Source organism: Ambystoma mexicanum, chromosome 2p, assembly GCF_040938575.1.
Source record: "Ambystoma mexicanum isolate Mex_15411 chromosome 2p, UKY_AmexF1_1, whole genome shotgun sequence".
Lineage (NCBI taxonomy): Eukaryota > Metazoa > Chordata > Amphibia > Caudata > Ambystomatidae > Ambystoma > Ambystoma mexicanum.
This window is the reverse complement of record NC_090923.1, coordinates 1,134,802,988-1,134,825,134: the sequence shown is the minus strand read 5'-3', so window position 1 is coordinate 1,134,825,134 and position 22,147 is coordinate 1,134,802,988. Positions and strand designations below refer to the sequence as shown.

Below are 22,147 nucleotides of genomic sequence, written 5' to 3'. Positions count from 1 at the left end.
GCGGCGGGTGTCTTTGCGGTTTGGTAGGCCAGATTGCATGTGCGGCTGTTGGTGTCCCACCTGCTCAGGTGATGGGAGTACAGAGTTGCAGGATTTCGAAGACAAGAGTGTGATCACTGCAGAGCGTAGGGACCAGCTTTGGTGGTGGTTGGACAAAGCCAATCTCCTGGGAGGATTTCCACTGCTGCAGCACTTGCCGAACATAATTAGCACAAATGCCAAAGGCCTCAGCTGCAGGGCAACTTTGGCAGACTTTGGAGCGGTGTACTATCATGCAGTTCGCTCATTCTTCCAACTCGCACAATTTTCAGCAATTTTTCGAGCCCTTCAAGCATTCTTTTCCGACATCAAAGGGTCAGCTGTTCTTGAGAGGACGGACCACATGTTGGCAATGGCTATGTGAATTGCTAAGGCAACTGCAGGGATTGGCTTTCAAGCTGGTATGCTGGGCAGAGAACAAGCGAGCGCTGAAGGTGGTTGATATCAAGGGGCTTGACAAAGTCCAGGTTGGCAGTTTAAGCAAGGTGTTTCTTCTCTTCCTCCTGTTGAGTGTTGCGCCAAAAGGTGTTTCGTCTGATCTGTAGATTGTTTGGTTTGCCTGTGTTAGACCTTTTTGCCTCTCCCCAGGTCACTAAACTTTCCCGTTCAGTAGTCAGAGAACATGTTTGTTATTTTTAGGGGTCCCAAGCCTGGCATAAGGGCATAAGACCCTCCTATTAGCAGATAAATGGGGCAAGCGATTGCAATGGCCTAGTCTGTGGCACAGGTTCCCTTGCCTGTCCTGATTGAGGGTAATTTTACTAGAATGATGGCAGCATCTTAGACCGAGGTGCAGGGAGATCCCTCCACACACTCACACCAGAGAGGTTGTGCCAATTTCGGGCTCCCCGGATGCTCTGCGTGGCCTGGCTACGCCCCCTTTATTTAAAGGCACGCGGCGGAATGCAACGTCACTACGCTGTGTGCTTCACCCTTAAAGGGGCAGCACCACACTCTTCCTTTTTCATGAGGACAAACAAACGCATAACACTGTAACTCTTTATAACACAACAATCACATCAAATCAGAACCCAACTGGACCCCTTTAATAACAGCCACCCGGGTCCCCTTACCAACAGCGCACCCCACCGGGGGCTCACAAACTCACTGTCCCAACACTGAGGCGAACAGGTTTCCCTCGCCCTGTCTTCAGGCGGTATCTCCTGCTCGCCTCCTGTTGGGGGATCCCTCGGCGGCCGTCATACTGCTCAGCGAGCAAGGGAGAGGGGGCACACCCCTGCCCTTGTCTGGAACCTCCACAATGTCCTTGTCGGGGGGCACCTCTGCCCGAGGCTCCCCTAGTCTTTTGAAGAAACTCATGTTTCTAGCGACAGATGCCTTGCCATCCGCGGCCGTCACCATGGACCCCTTTACAGCCACTACGTCCAATGGTTCAGGTTCATAAGTCAGGGATAGTTTCCCGTGGGGGTACCTGTTTCTTAGAAGCACCTCATCCCCAGGCACGGGCAGCTGAGGTCTGAGACCTCTCCTCAGATTCTCCTGCTCAGTCCTCAGCCTGCGATCCCGCTCCACAGGTTGATCATCAATGACCGCGGGCTCCTTTTCCCAAACCTCTGGTATCAGTCCCCCCGGGCATCGTTTGAATAGGGCTTCCGTCGGGGCCACTCCCGTGGATGTGTGGGGGGTGGTCCGATAGACACGCAGAAACTGGTACAGCGCTCTTTCCTGGCACCGGCCTTGCCCCGAGCAATTCGGAACACTTTGTTTAGGGTTCGCATCAGTCTCTCCGCCTTCCCGTTTGCCCTGGGCCACAGCAGGGGGATCTTTATGTGCTAAACCCCAAAGTCCTCCATCAGGGCTGCAAATCTCTTGCCCTGAAATGGTGCCCCATTATCCGAACACAGAACCTTGGGAGGCCATGAGCCGCGAAGATCTTTTCGATGGCCACCACCACATACTCGAAGACCACAGACTCAATGAATTCGACCTCTGGGTATCTGGACCATTCGTCGACCACCACCAGGAAGTGAGTGCACTGCGTCGTGGAGCCAAAATCTGCATGCACCACTTCCCATGGTCGCATGTCTCGGGGTATGGCTTCAATGGGAGGCTATCTCTGCGCGGGAGATGCCGCCTGGCACCATACACACAACGCCACGAACACCTCCACACGTTTCTCCAGCTCAGGGAACCACACCTTGAGGAGCAGACAGGCTTTGGTCTTGGCAACCCCTTGATGCCCATGGTGCGCCAGCCCTATGACCTCCTGGACCTTCGCCTGCGGGACCACGATCCGGTCACCCCCAAGTAGGAGGCCAGACTCGGAGAATGACAGGTCATCCCTCACCTTCCAGAACTGCTCAAGCGCCACCTTCGCGTCCTGCGTTCGCATCGCCGGAGACTCCAGCACCACCTTCCAGGAACCCTGTTGCATCACCAACTTTAGGATACAAAAACACTCGCCCTGGGCAGCTGACGCCTCCAGGTCTTCCAGTGGCAGGGAGTTCGGGGTTGCCGCTTCCTCTGCACAGGTGTCGACCCGCGCCCTCCAGGTCCCCTCTGGGATGGTGGAACAGGTAGTCAGCCGCATTGTTGGTGCCAGGCCGATAGATCAGCGAAACCCCATATTCGAGTAGGGCCAGCATCCACTGTTCGATCCTTGCCTCTGGTTTCGAGGATGGGCCAGCTAAGATGGACAGCAAAAGCTTGTGGTCAGTCACTACCTTCACCAGTCGACCCAGAATGTACAGCCGGAAGTGCCTACATCCCCACAGAACAGCCAAGGCCTCCCGCTCGATTTGGGTGGAACGCTGCTCAGTATCGGACGGGCTGGTATCCACAACGATCTCCGACTGGAGGGCGGATCGGAGAACGCCATGGTGTCTTCTGCCGTGAGGACGCTCTTGATGTCCTTGAAGGCCGCCTGTTCGAGCGGCCCCCACTGCCACGTGGTTTCTTTCTTTGGGAGTGCTCGCAGGGGCTCTGAAACGGCCACAGTAGGTCACCATGCCAAGAAACTCTGCACCTCCAACACATTCTCCGGTGGGCGAGTGTCCTTGATGTCCTTAGCTTTTCAGGAGTCGGGGGACACAACTCCCTCCTTGAACATGAACCCAAAGAACTCAATGGTATGCTTCAGAAATTCACATTTCTCCCGGTGGAGCGTCAGACCCAGGGACTGAATTCGTTCAAAAGTCTTGGCGAGCCTGTGTAGATGTTCCAAATCCGACTTCGCGAACACCAGGATATCATCACTTATGTTCGAAACGCCGTCGAGGTCCGCCAGTGCACCACAAATGATATTTTAAAACACCTCTGCTGCAGAGGACACCCCAAAACTCTTGCACTGATACAGCCCTCGGTGAGTGGTAAACGTCATGATGTATCGGGATTCAGGGTGCAACACGACCTGGTGGTATCCGGCCCTTAGATCGAACTTTGAAAAGAATCAGGCCCCCTGCAGCTCGGTGATGATGTCATCTATGGTTGATGTCAAATGCCTCTCTCTCTGGATTGCCTTATTGGGGAGCCACATATCACAGATCCTTGTCGAGTCTGGTTGCTTTGGTTATCGTGCAACTACGATGGGGGGACACGGTGTAGGGCCTTCAACCTTATCGATGATGTCAAGGTTGACGAGATTGTCCAGTTCTTTGTCGTCTAACTCCCGTAAGTGGAAAGGCACCCAGCGGTGTTTGAGAGCGATAGGTTGCAACGGCCATCTGCACAATCCCTTGGAATAAACTGGAGTATTTCTCCAGTAGCTTTTGAATATCCTCCATGTATACCGAGTACGCGAAGCTCACAATCCCTAGGGCTTCCGCCACCACACAGCTCAGCAACATGTTGGTGCTAACCGGTGTTACATAGAAGCGGGCCTTTCGAACCACCATGCCCCACCACCGCTACAAAGGCACCGTCCAGGGGAATTGGCTGGGATGCACCAAAAGTAAAGAAGCTGGGGCAAACAGTTTCGGGGGGGGGGGGCACTCCAGGGCATCGTAGTGTTCCCTGGCCATCACGTTGACAGAAGCCCCCATGTCCACTAGCACCAGGACAGATGATTTGTTGACTGCAACAATGTACTGCGGTTGCCGTCTGTTTTTCGATTTGATGTCCTCGACGCTGGATACAAAGAAAATGTTCTCCTCTTCTTCTTCTTCTTCTTCCTCCTCGTCCAGCTGTGCACCTTCCTCACCCTGATCAACTTGGGCGACATTAGGTGGGCGTGATAGTTGAAAGTAGCCAGACTGAACCAGACCCCTCAGCACCATCACCTGTAGGGATGCCCTGCATTCCCGGACGTAGTGGTCACCTATGCCACATCAACCACATGTTTTTCCCGCTGCTGGGCACCCAGCAGGGTGGGGCAGGTCATACTCGCACTTCAGACACGCCTCCCCCGGCTTTACGCCCGTCACAGAAGTTGCTTGCCGGTCTCCTGGCACCTCTGCCACCATGGCCTACAGCACAGACTTCTTCCGCCTTGGCCAGGTGCACTCCTGCTTCCATCCTGGACGCTCATACTTCAGACACTTCTTGGCACATCCCCAGTTCGAGGATTCGAGGCAAGGGGATCCCAGGCTCCTGCAGCACCTGCCTGTGTAGCTGTAACGCTCACCTGGTTCCGACGGAGGCGCGGGCGTGGTCTGGACGGCAGTGGCCTCTTCGAAGGAGATGTTCAGCACCCTGAAGATGGAGTGGGCTGGGTTCCCAAATCCGGCTTGTCTGGCTCGGATGAATACCCTTCTGTGAGCAAAAAGGAAGGGTTAATACTCTGCGGGTGGTCGTGGTCTGGTCGGCAGTGGCCTCTTCGAAGGAGATGTTCAGCACCCTGAAGATGGAGTGGGCTGGGTTCCCAAATCCGGCTTGTCTGGCTCGGATGAATACCCTTCTGTGAGCAAAAAGGAAGGGTTAATACTCTGCGGGTTTTGTGTTGATCTCCCGTTCCCCTTCTCACCCTCCTTGCAACCCTTCTGTAATTCCCTGTGGAGACTCACCTTAGGGATTAAAAAGGCGAGCTTTCCATCCTGCTTCTGATGCAGGGGCGCGTTGGGATCCAGTTACATCACTGGATAGTAAGTTCGAGTTCGCTTGTCTGTTCCGGTAAGTACCGTAAATGTTTATGGCAAGCTTGAGTCTAAACTGTTCCTCTTCTCTTTTGCAGGTAATGGAAGACTCCGGGCTGGAGGCGGTTTCTGTCGAAAACCTGATTTCAGGTGAGTTTTGGTGTAGGCCCACTACGGTCTTTTCCTGTCTCTTTTTCCTTAGGGGCCGGAGTTCGAGAATGCCGAAGAAATGGAGCCAGTACTAAGCAGAAGCTGAGTCCGACCTGTAAGCTGGTGAGTTTAAAATAGTTTGTTTGCTACGGTTCTTGCATTCACTAATGTGATGTTTGCTTTTTCCCCATAGGGGCCGGGGTGCTGAAATGCCCAAGGAATGGTATCGACCCGAAGGTAAGAAGAATTAGCTTGGCGGGTAAGTGCTTCTTGGTTATTTTCCCCTTCTCACCTTGCTTTCTTCTCTTCGTCTCCCCGTAGGTGCTCGAATGCTGCAGGAGATCCGGATGGGCGTCGCAGAGCGGAAGGCGCCACGTGCAGGTAAGAGAAGTGCGCCAAGATGTATGCGACGCGGTGAGTATTTAAAATGATGTCTTTTTGCAGGAACGTTGGCGCGCTGAATCCGGAATGCAGCTTTAACAGGTAAGGTTTGTTTTCACCTGTTTCTTCTTCTCTTTTCTATCCTTAGGTGTTTCCAGGATGCTGGCAGGCGTGGTCGAGGACTGGAGCAGGAGCAGGCACGGTGAGCGTCCAGCTGCTATGAGCAGAACAACGTGAAGCGTGGTTTGCTGTCTGGCCGTGGCTTAAATAGCCTTTCAAGTAGTCCAAGGTATGTATGCTTCCACTGAAGGTATGTATCCTGCCACCAGCCACACCCGTGTGGTTAAGTAGTTCCTTTTTCATCTGGAAGTTGTAGAATGATCTGCCAGGTAAGGAAATTGCAGCATGGTCTGCCAGGTAAGTTTGCACCAAACACTATTCCTTCCATATCTTGTATGAGCCTGGCGCCGATGGTGCCAGGACCGTTATCCCTTATGAGCCTGACGCCAACGGCGCCAGGACTGAGTCCAAAGAGCCCCTATCTGGGGTGGCTGGGACTTCCCTAGTATACATGTTGCCTGCCTCTGAGGGTGCCGGGCCCTGTCTGGCTCCTTGGAGGTAGGCATCATGACAGTAGCTTCCCCAATGAGCAGCCTTGTGTCAACTGATTCCTGACCATTGCATCAGGATTGTCCCAAGCACATGCCACTGACAGCCGCTGAAGACGGCCATAGAATGTGTCAAGAGTCTCATCCTCTTTCTGACGGGTGGAGAGCATCACAAAGCATTCATAGTCTGCATTTGCCAAATGAAGGAAGTAGTCATGAAGAGCCGTCTTCGTTGCACCATAGGAGCCATCAGCTGGTTGGAGAGAGTCAAAGATTTCATGGACCGCAGGCCCCGCAGAGTATAATAGGGTCACCAATTTGCTGTCCTCATTAGTCTCCATGATGGCCCTGAAATACATGTTGAGGTGATCAATCCACTGCTTCCACCTGGGCCCCAGAGATTACCAGGTTACTCACCGTAGTGACCAACTTACTCCTAGTCCATAGTCCCCTTTCCTCCATACTTATGGGACATCTCTTCGTCCTGTGGGACGGGACCGGAGCACTTTGTAAAAAGCATCCACATTTTTTTCAAAAATGTGTCCCTCCTCTCTTTCCTGCGCGGGGCCCGGCACGCGGCCGTAACCCCGCCCACGTTGGTTCCGCCCAGCGCATCGCCCATCAGTCCTTTTCTATCGCAGGGTCAAAGACTCATTAGCAATGACAGAGGAACCTTGTTAGAGGGGACGGCGGGCGGGCGTATGGAAGAAAGGGGACTATGGACTAGGAGTAAGGTGGTCACTACGGTGAGTAACCTGGTAATACTCCTACGTCCCGTCCCCTTTCCTCCATACTTATGGGAGATTCCCAAGCACTCCTTACAGGAACTATGGGTGGATGGAAATACCCCTTACTGAAACAGGTTCTTCAGCACAGCCTGGCCGAACTGAGCGTCAGCTCTAGAGCTCATATCGAGGCAGTAATGCTTACAGAAAGCAGATGGGGAGGCCCAAGTAGTCACTTTAGCGATGGACTCCAGGGAACATACTTCTGAAAAGCAACCGCGGCTGCCTTGCCTCGCACCTGGTGTGCATGGATACCTTTAGGAGGTTTCGTTTTGGACGGTGAAAGATTCCGTGATACAGGCGGTAATCCATCTGGAAATAGATGCCTTAGACGCCGGCCTGCCCTGAGGCTTATCGAAGGTCACAAACAGTTGGGAAGAGCTCCAATAGCTCGGAAGTCCTGTCCAGGTAGAACCCAAGAGCTCTTCGGACATCCAGGCAGTGTAGAACCCTTTCCGCCTCAGAGGCAGGGTTCGGAAAAAAGACCGGAAGGGAAATCAACTGATTCAGATGGAATTCGGTCACTACCTTTGGTAGGAAAGCTGGGTTCGTCCGAAGGACTACCTTGTCCTTGTGAAAGACCAAGAAAGGGTGCTCCACCGACAATGCCTGGAGCTCACTCACTCTCCTCGCTGACGTAACGGCTACCAGAAAGGACACTTCCCAGGACACGTACTTGAGGTCAACCGTAGCCATTGGCTCAAAGGGTTTATGGCACAGCGCCGTCAGGGCTGACATTTAGGTCCCAAGGTGGTTCCGGACTACGAACCAGAGGGTAGAGGAGTGTCAAGCCTGCAAAATGCCTCTTAACCACTGGGTTACTCAGAGAATAAGAGCATTGGTCTATAGCAAGATAAGCGGAAACCGCTGAAAGGTAAGTTCTGCATGACAGAACGTAAACACCCGACTCTGCTAGGGAGGACACGAAGGACAGCACCTTGTCAATCGTAGCCACCCTTGGATCCAACTGCTTTTCCAAACACCAACGACAGAACCTGAGCCATTTACTCCTGTATTGGGATCTGGTCGAGGGTTCCCTGGCTGCCTGGATAATACGCATGTTATCCGTAGACAAGTTAAGATGCTCTAAAGACTTGAACTCAGGCACCATGCCGCCAAGCTGAGCGATTGTGGGGAGGGGTGCCACATCTGCTGTTCCCCTTGATGAAGAAGATCTGGGGTTACTGGTAACCTGATGAGCAGAAACACCGACAGGTGTTGAAGTTCTGAGAACCAAACACTGGCCGGCCACCACAGGGCCATGAGCAGAAGGGAACAGTTCACAGAGTTCATCAGTTTCCCAATTGCTCGATGAACTAGAGGCAGAAGCGGGAAGGTGTAAACTCTCATGTTGTGCCATGGAATCTCGAGAGCATCCCCCAGAGGAGGTTCTCATCCCCCCTCTGGAGGCATACCGAGGAAGCTTCTTGTTCACCACCGTAGCGAAGAGGTCCACCTCCGGTGTGCCCCAACGCAAGAAAATCCATGAGAGGATCTCCGCCTTCAACTCCCACTCATAGCTGACCACTGTCCGCCGGCTGACGGCATCCGCTGTGACATTCAGCTGGCCCGGGATGTGCACCGCAAGCAGCCAGACGCCATGAAGCATGGCCCACTCCTATATCTGGATGGACAGATCAACCAAAGGTGCCCACCCCGCAGGCAGCAAAATATTGTGCGGAATGGATATCCGAGCATTCCGGTCATAAACTGACCGATAAGGATGCGCACAAGGCCGATGGCGCAGCTGTAGGGGTAGCGTTCAAAATGGCTGCCGCCGTCGTGGCATGAACAGGCGCCATTTTGTCATCAACTGAGGGGAACTGCGGCACGTGAGGAAGTGAGGCAGGGGTCCCCGTCGATGGATCAGGGGTCTTAACTTTAGCCTTAACATAAGGAACCTCGGCAGAGCCGGTACTATGAGGCCTGGAATGTTTCTGCGACATACCAATCGCCAAATTAGCCTTCTCAGGAAGGACCTCGGCGCTGCCGGTAAAAGAAGAATTTCCCTTCTTTGCCCCCTCAACAGATCTAGTGTCGCTCAAGAGCAGGAACAGTGAGAAACAACCTTCACCGATAAGGCCTTGCCAGATCCAGACCCTCAGAAATGTTGGTAGCTTTAGCCTCTGTACGAGGGACCTCAGACCCAGGTCCGATAACAGCCTTACTCGCGTGGGCCTCGAACATCCGTTCGGTAGCACCAAGCCCCACCAAGGCCTCGGGGCGCACCCCGGCATAAGAGCCAGTCGTCCAAATACGGATACTCATGGATACCCTGGAGACGAAGTTAGGCCGCAATCACCGACATCATCTTCGTGAAGACACGCAGCACCGAGCTGAGGCCAAAAGGAAGCACTCGAAACTGGAAGTGCTCCTCTCCCAAAGAGAAGCGGAGACATCTCCTTTGTGGGTTCCAAATCAGGATATGCATGTACGCGTCCTGAAGATCCACAACGCTGAGCCAATCGCCCATCTGCAAGGAGGAGCGTATCTGGCTGGGCGTGATCATCTTGAATTTCTCTTGGGGTAGAAAAAGATTGAACTGGGAAAGGTCTAGGATGGTACGCAGGCCAGCCTGGTTGGGTTTGGGCACCGTAAACAGCCGGGAGTAGAAGCCCTCCCCTCGCTCCCCAAGGGGAACGGGTACCACAGCTCTGAGGTGCAGAAGTTTGTGAACCTCGGCCTTGAGGGAGGGTGAGCCCGACAGCTGAAAAGGAGGGTTGAGGGGTGGGGTAGGGGGTAAAGGTAAGCGGAAGCCTGCTCGATTGACTGACAAGACCCATCTGTCTTCTGTGATGGCCTGCCACGCCTCCCAATGAGACGCAATGCGTCCTCCCACCGGGGTCTCGTGCGAGCGCGGAAAACCCTTGTTTGGCAGGCTTATCGGTGGCGGTGCCACCTGAACCTGATGAGGAGGCTTAGGAGCGGGAGAGAAACCGCGTACGTTGTTGTCTACGGCGGTTATTCCCCGCAGGAGTATCCACCCTGCGAGATTTGCGGTCGAGGAAGCCCCTAAAACCAGAGGAAGGTCGACCTTGCGACAACGGCCTTTGAGACTTGAAGGGAGCTTTAACCAGAAAAGACAATGATTTAGCCGTCTGAGTGCTATCTTTGGTTTTGGTGAGCTCTACATCAGTAGAAGAATGAAAAAGCTCCTTTCCATCAAATGGAAGGTCCAGAACCTTGTCTTGCACCTCCTTCGAGAACTTAGTGGCATGCAGCCACGCTTGCCGCGAGGTATCAACCCCAAGCATCAGACCCCGAGCCGAGGTGTCTACGTGATGAGCCGCAGCCTCCAGGAGATCCTGGGCCAAGACCCTGGCATCGGAAAGGCCTCCTCTGAAATCCTCCAACTTCTCGACCGGAATGTGCTCCTCAAACTCCGACAGACCTCTCCACATCCGCATGTTAGCTCCCGCCAAAATCAATTCTGCATTGGCCTGCCTGTGCTGCAAGGCCGAATTGGCAAAGATTTTCCTCCTTAGGGAGTCCAGGAACTTGTCCTGTCCTCCTTTCCCAAGACCTGAGTAGCCGTCACAGAGGAGGATGCTGCAGGCCTGGATTGCAACGTAGCCGCAGCCACCACTGTGGAGGAGGGAGGCGGACAAGACGACAAGGTCACTTCTTCCGAAGAATGCAGCCTGTACCTCGCGTCAATCTTTTTATTAACAAAAAGTTCCGAGTGTGGCTTTTCCCAAACTCTTTGGACCTCGGCCAGAATGTCCTTCTGCAAGAACAGGCCGGCACACTCCAAAGGAGACAAGGTGAACGCCCCAGAAAGCACGCCCTCCTGCGCAGCAGGTGCCTCTGGCACCGGAACATCTAAGAAACTTATCATGTCCAGCACCCTGTCATGGAAAGCTCTGATAGAGCGGGGAAGGTCCTTGTTGTCCTGATCGCCTTGAGGGTCATCTGACAGGTCAGGATCCTGCTGAGCCGTGTCAGGCACTGCCTTGTCCACTGGGGACAATGGTGGCACAGGCGGAAGCGCAGGGGGAGGCACCACGAGCAAGGGAGGCGCCGGCGGAACCACCGGCGGAACAGGTGGAGCCGGAGGCGCGGGTGGACATATCTCCTTGAAAAGCCCTTTGAAATATTCCCTCATGGGGTCGGTGCGCATAAGCGCTTGAAATTTACCGAAAAAAGCGTCCACATGAGATTGTTTCGGAACCTGAGGAGGCCTCTCATGAGGTGGACAAATCCAGGGACGTAACGGAGAAGGGTGCCACACCGGCCCCTCCACCGACAAATCCACATGAATCAAGGGACCCGCCCCCGCGGGCAACGAAACATTGTGCAGAAGAGGCATCCGGGCGTTCCAATCATAAACCGGCCGGTAAGGATGCGCACAAGGGACCTTAAGTTCACCCGAAGGACCTAACCCTACACCAGGGGCCGATGGCATAGTTGTAGGGGTAGTACCTAAAATGGCCACGGTGGTTGTGGCAGGAACGGCCGCCATTTTGTCCTCATCTGAGGGGAACTGCGGCACGTGAGGAAGTGAAGCAGGGGTCCCCATCGATGGGTCAGGGGTCTTAATTTTAGCCTTAACGTAAGGAACCTCGGCAGAGCCGGTACTATGAGGCCTCGAATGTTTCTGCGACATACCAACTGCCAACTGAGCCTTCAAAGGAAGGGCCTCGGCACTGCCGGTAAAAGAAGAAACTTTCTTCTTTGCCCCCTCAACAGATCTGGTGTCACCACAAGAGCGGGAACGGTGCGCTTTCACCGACAGGGCCTTGCCCAGCCCCTCAGAACTGTTGGTATCCTTAGCCTCTGTACGAGGGACCTCGGACCTAGGCCCAGTAGAAGTCTTATCGGCACAGGCCCAGTAGAAGTCTTATCGGCACGGGCCTCGAACATCCGTTCGGTAACCTCAAGCCCAGCCAAGACCTCGGGGCGCACCCCGGTTTTGTCTTTGAGGGAACCCAAAAGACCGGCCTCAGAGCAAGCTCCGGTACCCCACGACTCAGTAGAACTGGGTCTACAGACAGTCCCCACAGGAGGGGCCTCGGATCGTACTCCGGTGGACACAGGCCCCTCACGGAGACCCTCGGAGAAAACTCCGGTAGAATTATTAGGCCCGACAGGCACCTCAGGGCGAACCCCGGTAACAGAGCGATCAACGCCCCTCCCGGCTCGAGAGGAACCCGGAAAGGTATCCCATGGCCGGGGTGCTCTGAAAAGTAAAGAATTTACCGGGCGCTTTTTCTTCTCGTCGATGAACGCCTGAAAATGCGAAGGAGGAGTCCGTCGGAACACCTCCTCCCACCGCTCCAACCGGCGTTGAAGTGCCCGGGCCGAAAGGGAGTCACAGTAAAAACAGGAGTCCCAACGGTGTTCCGGATCCAAACACTCTAAACAAAGAGGATGGGGATCCGCCCTCGCGAAGCGACGGTGACACGATGAACAGTCTGGAAAATCTAGTTTAAAAGACATAGACAGACTAGTAAACGAACGCTAGCGAGAGGCAGAGAGGGAAAAAGGGAAGAAAGTCTTCCGAGGATGCAAGTGTGTCCGGCCCCGATCGTGCGGAGAAAAGGACTGATGGGCGATGCGGAGCCAACGTGGGAGGGGTTACGGCCGTGTGCCGGGCCCCGCGCAGGAAAGAGAAGAGGGACACATTTTTGAAAAAAATGTGGATGCTTTTTACAAAGTGCTCCGGTCCCGTCCCACAGGACGGAGAGATGTCCCATAAGTATGGAGGAAAGGGCACGAACTTAGCAGTACATCAAACTCAGGGATTGGCTGTAATGCCCCGGGTGGCCTCATCTGGGCCATGGCTGGAGGCTGGACCACAGGTGGCGCTTGGACCTGGGGCTACGGCTGGGCCCCAGCTTGATCATTCGTGGGGTGAGCGCACAAGCACCACTCCTTAGATGATGATGGGGCTGCAACTCACCCAGCCAGTCTGCTTCAGAATGAAGAAAGAATTCTGCAGACCTCCTTGATCTTCAAAATCACCTCACCTGTCCAAAATGCAGCTCAGGCCACTCTCATGCATCACTCACGAACATCCAGCCAGTATGGGATAGAGGGGCTACAGGTAGAAACAGGAAGTGTCCTAAAATTGAGCCAGGGAGGTCTAGGGACCAACAAAGAATCAGCAGGCCTCCCCCAGCACCTCACCAACTCGACAAAATGCTCATCAAAATTGAAGATTTCCACAATCTGATGGGCTGTACATACATAAACAGCTGTCCGCTATCATTGTGTCCAAAAATTAAACCTGGATGGTGTGCAGGAACCCCGTAGGAGCGCCACGAACATCCTACGCCTTGGTTAACAAAATGGTCACCAGCCTTGTTCAAAGAGAAAAATTACTTTTGCTTTCACTGCCTGGCCCGGGCGTGACTCTGGTCTCGTCCCCAGTGTTGTGGGGCACTGCGAGGCTCTGCGATGTCCCGTGAGCTCCCTCCCTCCACAGACTCACAGTGGAGACGTTGTGTCAGTTTGGGCTCCCCGGTCGCTCTGCTTGGCCGGGCTACGCCCCCTTTATTGAAAGGCACGCAGCGGAGTGCAACGTCACTCAGCCGCGTGCTTCACCCTTAAAGGGGCAGCACCACAGAGTTCATATTCAAGACACCTGCAGGGCAATGACCTGGGCCGATCCTAATGGTATGTAGTGTTAATAACAAAAAAGAAATGACGACAAACATTTTAAACAACACCTGGATAACAACAAAAAAGTAGGTTTTTTTAAAAATAAAAGTATGGGCGCATGGGTAGTTAGGGGAGGCTAAAAAGGCTGTAGAAACGGGGGTTGGGGACCCTCCCAAATAAAAAAAAACAATCGACTTTTTTTTTTATTATTAAAGTGTCATTTTAAGTGTCATTATTTTGGTTGTCGTTATAAACACATGGAACCGATCCGAATACTTTCAACATGCACTATTGCCCCAATCGGCATAAGCAGGGGCCTCACGCTTCATTAGCAGGGGGTCAAATTCTTTCAGGGTAGGAGCGTTTGAGTTCTGGAAGGCACTTTCAATGCGGATTTGTTGATGTGGCTAGGAATTAAGTGGTAATGAGGTGTTTCAGCAACGCTCTTGGTGACTGCAGTTTTATTGGTGGATCGTTTTTCACTGCTGTTTTTGATATGCCGCACAAGTAAGTACAGCGACAAGGAGGTAATGAGCGGGTTTTTTAACAATATTCTGTATTACTCCTAGTCCTACTCTTCCTCATCACAGTACTAACGGCCCATCTCTTCCTCCCTGGTGTGAGTGAAGCAAGCCGTAATGCGTTTTGTGGTTTTCAAGCAGTGGCGTTGCTAGCTTGACCCCTCCTAGCAAACACTGTTCCCCCCTGTTGTCCCCCCCTACAGTGACGGAACGAGCAGGGGAGCAGGAAGGGCAAGCAACCCTCCGAAAGGCCCTTTTGAGAGCCAGACCAAGATATTTGTCAGTGGGACACCTCTCCCGTTAGGCACCTCAATGAGGGTGCCCAACAGGAAAGGTGTCCTGCTGGCAGGACATGTGTGCTGAGCAATTCCTGCTCAGCATGCATTGTCCCGGCAGCAGGACACCTTACCCTTTCCGAATATGAGAGGAGTCCCGCTGCCAGAACAATGTCCCAAGGAGTCCGGGCAGCAGAGGGGCTCTCACGTTGCTCTGTGTCAACAGAGCATTTCAATGAGCCATTAGGTACGGAAGGTAAGAGGGACTATTAGCAGGGACTTTTGACACTTTATAAATGGGAATGGGAGTGAGTGGTCAGAAGTGAGAAGGGTGCATAATGCTGCATGCTTTATGAAATTACTATGGCTTTAAAACCCAAGGGAGATTTGTTAGGCTCACATTAATCTACATGATGCTATTGAGACTTTGCATGCAGGATGGGGAGAATAGAAACTACTCTTATTGCTCAATTGATATCTATGACAATATATATAGTGTATAGTTAGTTCACTATGAAAGGATAGTTTAATTATGTAATGTGGTTTGCTACCAAGGCATTGCAAATAAATAAAAGTATTATTTAAGCACATGAAATGCAAATCAAAACCTTAATAAATATTGATATCAACTAACATGGGAAGATGTGTTCAGTTGCTTAAATTGTCCAAATCCCGGTTTCACCATTTAACCAAAGTGAGTGATCCTGGGCAAATAATTTAATCGCACTGTGTCTTATCTGCAACACTGTAAGTGATTCACTTCATAGTTTATGTTAATATATCATGCTATTAAAAAAACTCTAATGACTACAGAGTTGATCCATACCTAATAATAGTGCAATTTAGGTATCTTGCACCACAATGTTATTTGCCACTTGGCTTACGATTCTAAAGTCACTTCCATTGTGCCTCCAAATAGCAAAGACTGATGATGCTCCTTGTGATGTCCGTTGAAGTCATCTTTGTTGGTTCGATCCATATGCAAATTAGCAGATTTGCATGTAGTTTGCCCCAGAACACTTGAACAGAGCTCTAAGCGACGAGTTTCCTACATCTGTAATGATTCTAGAGTTTTATTTTAGTTGTTCTGTAAAAATGTCATCTACCACTTATGTTACCAAAAAAGTAGATTGGGGGCAGGGGTGGGCGGTTTGGGGTGCATGATTGAAACCGTATGGAATTGCACACACTGCATTTGGGGGGAAAATTAGCAGGACCTTTTTCGTGGCTCGTCCCACCCACACACTGTTGCAATGCTGATACTCCCCTGCCTCCTACTTGGGTTACTCTCTCTGCAGTGCTGCCTGCCATCCGCCCGCATGGCGCACACACACAGGGCTGCTATGCTGCCACCGATGCACACAGGACAGTGGCAGAGGGGTGAGGATCAGCAGTCAGGGTTTGCCATTGCTACTGCATGCGCAGTAGGTGAAAAGGCAAGCCCTGCCCCTGCCCGAGGTAGTGAGGGCAAAGTGAAAAAAGACCCCAATTTGAATTTCAACAATCGGGCCAGCATGGCCACCAATTGTTGAAATTCAAATTGGGGTATTGGCGGGTAGCTCACCCTCGACAAGGGTTTCCTGGCCGAGCACAAAGCTTCGCTGAAGGAAGCAGGCAGCTCGGTGATCTAATCTGCTGTCCCCGATTCCCCAGCCGTCACTGGCCCATTCGCATGGTTTTTGCTCAGCCTGTTTTCTTTCTTATGGCCTGAAAGGGACACACTGCCCTCGAGAGATCAAAGTGGCTCCATCTCTGCAGAAAACACTGCTTTAAATGGTCATATCTTGTCGCTGGTTCACCACTGTTATAGTGTGCACACTAACACATATTGTGCTCTTCTAGTTCACATGCCCGCTCTGGATATTCTCAATGTTCTTGCTACATTTGCACTATAAAATGTCCACACAGAGACATTGCTGAGAAAGGAACCCTCAACCCCCAATTGCGATCTGCACCAACCTTCCAGAAAAGCACCCATAGCCAGATGCAAGATTCACAAAAAGGCATCGTGAACGGTGGGTATTAATGGCACACTTGTGAAAGACCACCTACAGCAGATGCGATCGGGACATAATATGGACAATGTATCATTTCAAAGTGCCTTCATTCTCTATCTTTCTTCTGCTTTTGATACGGTCAACCATGCCATCCTGCTCAATCGCCTCTGTGATAACCTGGGTATCACTGATCAGGCCCTGGCCTGGCTGACCTCTCCTCTCACTGATCGACCCTCTGAGGTCCAACTAGTGTCTTTCCTCTCCTCCCTCTACCTGTGGTGTTCCCCAGAGGTCTAACTTTTCTCCCTGGCTTTTCAACCAATACCTGGCAAGAGCCCACTGCATCAATGCTCTCTGCTCCAACTTTCAGTGTTATGCAGATGACACCCAGCTCTCTCCCCCTTCTCTCATTCCAGACTGTCTGACCACAATTCAGGAATGGTGTGCCACCAAGGATCTATGCCTTAATGCCAGTAAGACTGAGATCCTCCTCATCGGAACACCAGTTCTGTCTTTCCTCTCTTTCTCTGGCTGCCAACTCTGGGCCTTCTTCCTGCTCCTACCTGTGAGGCTAAGAACCTAGGGGTCATCTTCAACTCCATCCTCTCCTTCTCTCCTCACATCTCTGACGCCTCTAAGAAATCAAACTATCACTTGCACTTCCTCAGAGGTATTCTTCCTTTCCTCGCTTTCCCCCAGAAGCTCACTATCTCCAGAGCTCTGGTCCTCTCTATGCTGGACTACTGCAAAAGCCCCTTTCTAAATCTTCCTGCCTCTACTCTCTGTCCGCTACAACTTATCCAGAACAGGACTTCGAGACTTGTCCTTGGCCTCAAGCCCAGGGATTGTATCTCTCCAGCTCTGAAATTTCTCCCAGCGGCGGCCAGGATCAATTTCAAGACCCTCTGCATCGTCTACAACTCTTTCTGGGGCCTGTGACCACACTACCTCCAACTCTCTCTTCCTAAACATCTCCCTTCTCGAGCTCTCCGCTCATCCACATCCAACTCTCTGAGGGTCAGTCGCTTTTCCAAACAGAGTTGGGGGCAGATCTCCATCTTTGACTGGAACCGCCTCTGGAATAGCCCCCCTGCCTCTCTCAAACTTGAGCAGAACCACCTCGGGTTCCAGAAGCAACTTAAGACCTTCCTCTTTGCTTCCGTTTTCTCTCTTCCTCTCCCCTGCTGATGTCCCAACTGCTCCACGCACTGGTCACCTGGCTACCCTCTGAACTTGGGCACAGGTACCCGCATGTCCAGTTGCACCTTGCACTACCTCTCTGCTTCCCCAGCACCTCACACTACCTCTCTGCTTCCCCAGCACTTGTGGTCTGTATCTGCAACCCTACAGTCCCTTCTCTCTGCACTTATGAGCCACCCATTGGCTGCACTTTCTCATTTACCTGCACTGAGCCACCCGCACTTTTGAGTTACCTGCACTCCCCCCACCCCAGCACTTTTCCCCTTCCACTTCCCTGCACTTGGGCGATCTGAATGACACAAAGCCTAGTAAGAGTGTTGTTTTGTCCTCACTCTGTTTCCCCCTCCTTGTCTTGTCACGCCTAGAAACACTTGTGTACAGGGGCATTATAAATGCCATATCATATTCATACCAGTCATATCATATCCATACCAGCCAATGACAACAGGCAACATCTGAACAAATTGCCCATGAAGGCCGGAAACAAAGAGTGAACTTAACTGGTGGTGTGTGTGTGTGCATGCTGGCCGATATATCGAGTTTTGCCGATATACCAAAATATATTTTCAATATCGATATAAGGTGAAACATCATTAACATCAAGATATATACACAGGGCTGGATTTAGCGGCAGCAGCAGCGCCCTGGACAGACCTGGCACACCCCTTCCCCGCGTGCCCTTGGTCAGGGGATTGGTGGGGTGGGCAGGAGTGCCACATTTTTTTTATAACTCTCCCCGCTTCGGGGCCTGGTAGTTAATCACTGGAATGAAAACCGCCTCACTCCCGGGTCAGAGCAGGGAGGATATCATCTCAATAGGGTGCTGATGCAAAGCAGCAGCACCCTATTTTAATTAAATGTGCCCGCCGCCACATTTAATAAAAAAAGGGACCCTGCCACAGCTTCTCCCACTACTCCAGCTCAGGGGAGCCCTTGAAGGACTCCCTGAGCTGGCATGGCAAGGGGCTAATGGCGCCCGGGGACCATGGCACCCCGGGCGTCACCCACCCAGCCAACATATATACAACAAAATTGCTTGTTATATAAAAGCACGATTTTTACCTCCCCGAGGCCACTTTGGACCCCTTTGCCCGCATCAATTTGGGAAAAGCATAAACATTGCCCTTTTATAGGCAGCCCCCCTGCTGTCTGTGGCTCCCTCTGTGCCCCCCTAAATTTGATTCCTTGAGAAGCCACTGTTTTCAAGTAATGCTTTAAGGTGGATGGTGGTGTCATGCTTCCAGGGGAGAGGGGTTCGTCATATGGGTAATATTAAAAGATGGGATGGATTCATGTCATGTAGGTTATGGCCTCACGATTAAGTACAGGAGGAGAAAAGTAGAACTAGGCGTAATGAAGATTACGGTAATACATCTGAGCATTTCCTATTAAATTAGAATTAAAGCCTTCATCAACCTCCAAAATTTAGGAATACTCCTCAACTGCATCTTGAACATGTGAGGTTCTACCCGTCTTAATTCTAGACTAGTCTGCCGTGACAGTTTCAGACTCCTCCTGCTGCCCTATTACATGTTAGACCCCTCCCCTTCAACCCTTCGCCCCTCCTACTGCCCTCTGACACTTCTCTCATTCCCACCTCCTTTGCTGCCATGATCAGTACGTATCCCGTCCGTTGAATTCTTTCAGGCTCCTCCCATTTAAATCCAAAAATCGCCACCACCCACGTCCCAGGTTTCTCCATCACTCACGGTTGGGGACGTTCACCCCGCATAGACGGCACCTGAAGCCGCCCCGCGACTGCGGCTCAACATCTCCCTCCATAGCACGTTGTAACCCGCGACCCGGAAGAACTCCTAACATCAGGCGCGAACATGAGACTCTAGATTTCTGCTCCTCCTATTTTCATTACAGACCCGGAAAAAGGGCCAACGGCTGCCATTTTTGATTGGGATTTCTTAAGACATCAAAAAGGGACACGGGCCACCACAACTATTGAGAAGTGTATGATGTCAGCTCGGTCATAGAGTTCCGAACCAAAACCAATGTGAATCCCCCTAACATAGTAAGTAGGACGTTTTGTACGGGTGATCGAAAGCAGCGGGGCGTCCTAAACAGAGAGACATACTATCTTACTGTTCCCCACTCCTTATCTTTCCTCTTTTTACCTCGAGTTTCTAATGCAGAGGAAGTCTGATAGTTTGCAAGGGAATCCCACCATTGAAGACTATTTAGTTGGGTGACCACCTGCACTAATGTAAACAATCTATACAAACCAGGGCTGGCCCTAGGATTTGCGAAGCCAAGTGCGGCAAATTAAGTGCAGGGCCCCTTAATTTGCATTTGATAACATCACAGGAAGTAACACCACAAGATAATGATCACTACCTATGTAGGCAACGGTGAAAACGTAAACAAATATTTATATGTAATCTGAGAGGAGAATTTCGATTAACTATCCTAGAAAAGTATAAAAGGTGCCCACCTTTTAAGCCCAACAAATTATAATGAAATATTCCAAAGAAAATAAAATCCAAACATGACACCTGCACTTTAATGGCACATTTATGTGTTCTTGTTGGTAAGTGTCTGCATTGGAAACATTACCTGGTGTGAAATCCTAGTAGCTGAACGCTTGAGCAAGCAAACTTTTTTTTAATGCTGGCCTCCAAAACTCAGAACCTGGGTTGCGTCCACCCGATGGTGGAAGCTGTCCGCTCACATGTATCAACTTGTGCCCTGAAAATCAGTACAGGGCCTGAACCAGAGAAAATATCCCCTCCAGTGGCCAGGATGACAATCTCTCGTCACATCCTTCGTAAAATATTCATGGCTCCCTTGCATGTTTCATATATAATGTGAGGAACATTTTAAATTCTACTTAAATGCTTTTTGGCTTGGAAAATCTAAACATGTGACAATAAGGCAAATTGCTAAAACGGTTTTGTGCAATATGTTTAATTGTGCTAGATGAAGGCACAGAATGTTGGTAGCCCCTTTGCAGTTCATAACACAACAATGGTCTCTTAAATAGGCCATCAATAGTAAATTGCCCCCATTTTAAACACACTGTTTTAAGAAAGAAAGTGTCCAGCAGTGCTTATGAGGCCTCCTGAGTGCCGATTGAGTCACTGGGAGGGGGCTATGGAGGGGACGTTTGTCTCTACAGAGTTGCATCAGGAGGTTGACAGGTGACAAGTTTCCTCACCATGAAAAACAAAAGGGAGCCAAACCAGAGAACAGCTGCTTTTGAAAGATATTCCGGCAAGCTTCCCCATCATCATGTCGGCTGCAGCGTGTGCCGCCTGGAAGCTCAGGTACATGCTGCACACGCCTTGCGCCGGCCCTGATACAAACCATTACATTTGCTTAGGGTTCATGGCCAGGACACTTTAGGGCATCATGGGAAGGAACATTACTAGAAGAAGCTATGAGTAAGGCAAGAGGCTAAACCAGAAATTGTCATATATTAATGATGAATATTGTTTTATATGGAGCAACTCTAGAAAATCTTAACTGACTTTTAAAAGCAAAAGATATAAACTGGACCATTGAGAGGGACTCGGATAAGAAAGAGATTTAATGATTTGCTCAGGACAACACACTTTGGTTAAGTGGTGAAGACGCAGTGACTAATCCCACCCCCCTTGCTATCATGAGTGGGGATTTATGTTCTAACCTGTAGGCAAGTATTATGCATTAATTTCTTTAATACCCTCAGCAAAGAAAATACACTTTTAACTGTATAAACAAGTTTTTTGTTCTTTTACTTAACACAAAACTAACTTTTTTCTAAAAAGGGCAGACTGCAAGATGGCGAAAAGTCATGCCCTGACACCGTCGAACAGGGTAACACTGCAGTCTGTATTGTATAAGTCTATTTTCTCTTTACATCATCCTCTTCTGCAGCTGCAATACAACACCAGACAGCCAAAGGAAAAACCATAAGAGGACTGTAAACCATCCGATAACAGAATCCATGGACGTCATGCTATGGTTGCTGTTTTCTGAAGTGCTCAAATGAAACTGCGTCATCACCTCCTCACACAGTAACTGCAAAAAACCCAAAATAAACAATGGAGCGTTAATACTCACCTCTGTGTCTTTAATATAATCTACCCCCTCCACTCACGATAGTGAGGGGGATTAGTCATTCTATGTCAAGACCGGGGGCTTCTTATGCAAGTTGAAAGCTTTTGCAAAACATTTGCTGCTACATGTTCAATGTGTTTGTGATAAAAACGTATTGAACATTGATTCCATAGAACAATCAGCCTCTTTTAATATATGTTCAATCGTGGGAGTGCTTCTGTGAGGGCTGTTCCGCTGGCGTTACCTCTTGATCCTCTACACCACATGGCTTCATTGGGGCTGAATAGTCAGCTTGAAAACCTGTGGAGAGGAGATTATCCTTGAACTGTGAAAGGATCTGCCAAGCCACGGCCCCTTTTCTTAACGTGACTATATAAACAGGAGCACATGCATCGTGGGAGTGCTTATGTGAGTGCTGTCTCACTGGCATTACCTCTTGATCCTCACCACCACACAGCTTCATTAGGACTGCATAGTGTCACACTTCGCTATTCGCTATGGAATAAAT

General features: G+C 51.0%; 1 protein-coding gene across 3 annotated transcripts in view; it reads right to left on the bottom strand.

The window, feature by feature from the left end:
* TUT1 (terminal uridylyl transferase 1, U6 snRNA-specific) overlaps positions 1-19,432 on the bottom strand; it is a 688,083-nt gene extending 668,651 nt beyond the window's left edge. Inside the window, exon 1 of one of the 3 annotated variants that reach the window (XM_069645196.1) lies at positions 19,299-19,432. In XM_069645196.1, coding sequence (XP_069501297.1) covers positions 19,299-19,410 — 112 coding nt within the window. In that variant the 5' untranslated portion in view covers positions 19,411-19,432. Of the gene's footprint in view, positions 1-19,186 lie in introns of all 3 variants that reach the window. The other 2 variants (XM_069645195.1, XM_069645199.1) reach the window with 2 other exon arrangements.
* Positions 19,433-22,147: the final 2,715 nt, after the last annotated feature.